The 4,275-nt window shown below is 31.9% G+C and overlaps 1 protein-coding gene across 1 annotated transcript; it reads right to left on the minus strand.

Moving 5' to 3' along the window:
* Nucleotides 1-3,524: 3,524 nt before the first annotated feature.
* Nucleotides 3,525-3,930, minus strand: LOC121392048. Its single transcript, XM_041523447.1, has 2 exons — nt 3,785-3,930; nt 3,525-3,663 (listed from the first exon to the last, which is right to left on the minus strand). Exons 1-2 carry the CDS (start codon nt 3,928-3,930, stop codon nt 3,525-3,527), a joined length of 285 nt encoding a protein of 94 aa, XP_041379381.1.
* Nucleotides 3,931-4,275: the final 345 nt, after the last annotated feature.

Consider the following 4,275-nt stretch of genomic DNA (forward strand, 5'->3'; position numbering starts at 1 on the left):
CTATTAAGTGAAGTTAATAAAGTAAACTGCTCAGTCTAAAGGACTTAATGGGACTAACTAAATAAACTGCTATTAACAGTTTAGTATGTTGGTTTGCATTAACACCATAAAATCTTTAATTTAAAGAGTTTAGAAGGTTTTAGCTTTTGAGTGAAGTTTATAAAGTAAACTGCTCAGTCTAAAGGACTTAATGGGACTAACTAAATAAACTGCTATTAACAGTTTAGAAAGTTGGTTTGCATTAACACTCTAAAGTCTTTAATTGAAAGACTTTAGAAGGTTTAGACTATTGAGTGAAGTTTATAAAGTAAACTGCTCAGCTGAAGGATTTAATGGGACTAACTAAATAAACTGCTATTAACAGTTTAGTAATTTTGTTTTCATTAACGGTCTGAAGTCTTTAATTTAAAGACTTTAGAAGTCTTAGACTATTGAGTGAAGTTCTTAAAGTGAACTGCTCAGTCTAAAGGACTTAATGGGACTAAATAAGTAAACTGCCATTAACAGACGGTAAGTTGGTTTGCATTAACGCTCTACAGTTTTTGAATTAAGAAGGTTTAGACTATTGAGTGAATTTTACAAAGTAAACTGCTCAGTCTATAGGACTTAATGGGACTAACTAAACAAACTGATATTAACAGTTTATTAATTTTGAAGAGTTTAGAAGTTTTAGACTATTGAGTGAAGTTTATAATGTACACTACTTAGACTGAAAACTGAAGGGGACTAAGTAACTAAACTAGAATTAACAGTTTATTAACCTGCTTTGCATTAACCCTATAAACTCTTTAATTTGGTTTGCATTAACGCTCTAAAGTCTTTAATTTAAAGAATTTAGAAAGTTTAGACTACTTTGTGTAGTTGAAAATGTAAGATGCTTAGACTAAAGGACACAAAGAGACTAATTAAAGAAACATCTATTAACTTTTTTAAAGGTTGGCTTGCAATAACGCTCTAAAGCCTTTAATTTAAAAAGTGTAGAAGGTTTAGACTATTGAATTAAATTTGTAATGTAAAATGTTTATACTAATGGACTTAAAAAGACTAACTGAATAAATTTCAATGAACAGTTTATTAAGTTGGTTTGCATTAACGAACTAAACTATTTAAGTTAAAGGGTTTTAAAAGGTTTAGACCATTGATTGAAGTTTATAATATAAACTGCTTAGACTAAAGGCCTTAAAGAGACTAACTAATTAAACTGTAATTAACAGTTTATTAAGTTGGTTTGCAATAACCCTCTAAACTCTTTATTTTAAAGAGTTTACAAGGTTTAGACTATTGAGTGAAGTTTATAATGTACACTGCTTAGACTGAAAACGGAAGGAGACTAACTAAATAAACTAGAATTAACAGTTTATTAAGCTGCTTTGCATTAACCCTCTAAAATCTTTAATTTCAACTGTTTAGAAGGTTTAGACTATTGAGTGAAGTTTACAATGTAAACTACTTAGTCTAAATGCCTTAAATGGATTAACTAAATAAATTGCTATTGATAGTTTATTAAGTTGTTTTGCGTTAACCCTGTAAACTCATTAATTTAAAGAGTTGAAAAGGGTTAAACAATTGATTGATGTTCGTAATATAGACTTCTTAGATGACAGGACTCAAAGAGTCTAACTCAATAAACTGCTATGACTGTTGATTAAGTTGTTTTGCATGAACGCTCAAATTGTTAAATTTAAAGAATTTAGAATGTTTAGACTATGAGTGAAGTTCATAATGTAAACTGCTTATATAAAAGCCCTGAGAGAGACTGACTCAATAATATGCTACTGACAGTTTAATAAGATTGTTTGTATTAACGCTCCAAAGCCTTTATTTTAAGGATTTAGAAGTTTTAGACTATTGAGAGAAGTTTATAATGTAAACTGCTTAGATTAAGGGACCCACAGACAGTTTATTAAGTTGGTAAGCATTAACGCTCTAAAGACTTTAACTTAAAGAGTTTAGAAGGTTTTTGACTATTGAGTGAAGTTTATAATGTAAACTGCTTAGATTAAAGGACTCAGAGAGTATAACTCAATAAACTGGAATTGACAGTTTGTTAAGTTCGTTTGCGTTAACCCTGTAAACTCTTTATTTTAAGCAATTTAGAATGTTTGCATTATTGAGAGAAGTTCATAATGTAAACTGCCTTGGTTAAAGGACTCAGAGAGTATAACTCAATAAACTGCAATTGACAGTTTATTAAGTTCATTTCCATTAAATCTTGAAACTCTTTAATTTAAAGGGTAACTGAAATGCGTATTTTGAAATTTTGAAACTTGGTTATTTGTTAAAAATAATATGATAACATGTAAACCTTACTTCTTTTCTTGAAATGGAACTTTCTTTTGAAATAAAGCGAAGTCAAAACTTGTTCAATCACAAGTCAGCCATCTTCTTCCTGTTTAAGCAGCAAAATCGGTGAAACGCATTATGACATCACAAGATGAACGATGAACACTATTCAACACCTGGTAAGAAGTGTGAACTATTGGAAAATGCCTAAGAGATGTGTTGCTTTCAGTTGTGGTAATACTAATAAGGATGGAGTGAGTCTATTTTCATTCCCTCAAGATCCAGTACTTAGTAAAAAAATGGACTGAGCAAGGAAAGAGAACCAGGGACGAGTGGTTAGGACCAACCAAGTACTCATTTTTGTGTAGTTGCCACTTTACTGAAGACTGTTTCCAGCCTGATGTAGTTGTAGTTGCTAGTCTAGGGTTATCTAAAAGAATAAAACTGAAATCTGATGCTATCCCGACAGTCTTCAAGAGACCAGTTAGCGAATATCAAACTAAGGAGGCATCACATTTAAAGAAGTCAAAATCAACAAGTAGACATGAACGTTACAAAAGAAGAGAGAATTTGAAGGGTATATATAAGAGCTATCACTACGGATTATAACTGTTTGAATTGATTTAGGTTGTGAAAATGCTAGTAGAAGATGTATCAGATGAAGAGTCCAATTTGGCTGATGATGAGAGTGAGTCCAGTATGGCTACAGATGAAGAATTAGCTCAGCTAAGAGTGGGACATTCGAATTTATCTGAAGAGCCTGGATATGAATCATGTTCATTTGTATCAGATCCTCTACCAGGCATGTTTTGAAGTGTATACTTATACTGATTTTGTTCATATTGTACTTCCATTGCAATAGTACTATCAAGCAGTAAGAAAAAGCAAAAAATGAAATCAAAGGTATGTGATTTCAGTTGTGTTAAAGCTGTCACAACATGTTAATGTTAGGCTGTCAGACAACTATACAATATGTAAAAAATCTTTTCTCAATGATATTGGAAAAAATGCAGAGCCATCTGAAAGATGTGTTAACACTTTCAGACCCCCACCACCTTTGTGCTATCCTGACAAAAGCGAAGCTATTAGTCAGCACGAAAGCAGATTTGGCAAATAAATTTATTGTTTAATGTTAGTATTAAATTGTACAATGCTCTACAATATACCTCAATAATATAACAATCACATAGCATACTACACTATGTTTTATTATTATTGATTAAGTTTAAAGATTAAGATATTTAAATCAACATAGTTTGCAGAGGGAGTGTTTCTCCTATTTTGTTAACTGCACAAGCAAGTAATACCACTCTAATATGTCTGCCTAGCCATCCCATAACCCATCTGGTCAACTGGCGATATGCTATGTACCTGTAATGTCTAGATGAAGCAAAAAGAATGTCCAGTATATATAATAGCATGATCTTTGGACAAATAACACTCACTCATTAATAGCTGATGGTAAGTTGCAGACCCATATTCTTGTTGGTATTGGTAATACGCAGTTTGTAATGTCCACACATTCAAGCAAACAGCATGAAATCTTGGAAGGTCAGTAATACATAGGAGTTCAGGTATCTCAGCTTCCATTTTCTCATTCATTTTCATAATTTCTTGGCAGCAAATGCACTTCTTTGAATTACTCATACTTACACAGTGGCTACATGCACACCTATAATCAACATATAATATTATTACTAACGTTATTCCTCATTTATGTTTATACCAATTAAAGTTTAAAAGTCTTTCTGAGGACAGCTCCAAGTCTTCACTACTACTACTATTACTGGATGCTTAGCTATCACTTGATTCATATAAATAAGGTAAAACAATACCAGCAAAAGAATCTTCATCTTCACTATAATCATCCTGCATTGGACTTGAATATTGTTCAGATCCACTAGTTTCTTCATTAGCAAGTGCATCCATCTCTATAACAGGTGCGAAACTATCGATTGCATGCGTTCATCGTTCATCTTGTGATGTCATAAT

This window comes from Gigantopelta aegis, unplaced genomic scaffold (genome assembly GCF_016097555.1).
Source record: "Gigantopelta aegis isolate Gae_Host unplaced genomic scaffold, Gae_host_genome ctg3325_pilon_pilon, whole genome shotgun sequence".
Classification (NCBI taxonomy): Eukaryota; Metazoa; Mollusca; class Gastropoda; order Neomphalida; family Peltospiridae; genus Gigantopelta; species Gigantopelta aegis.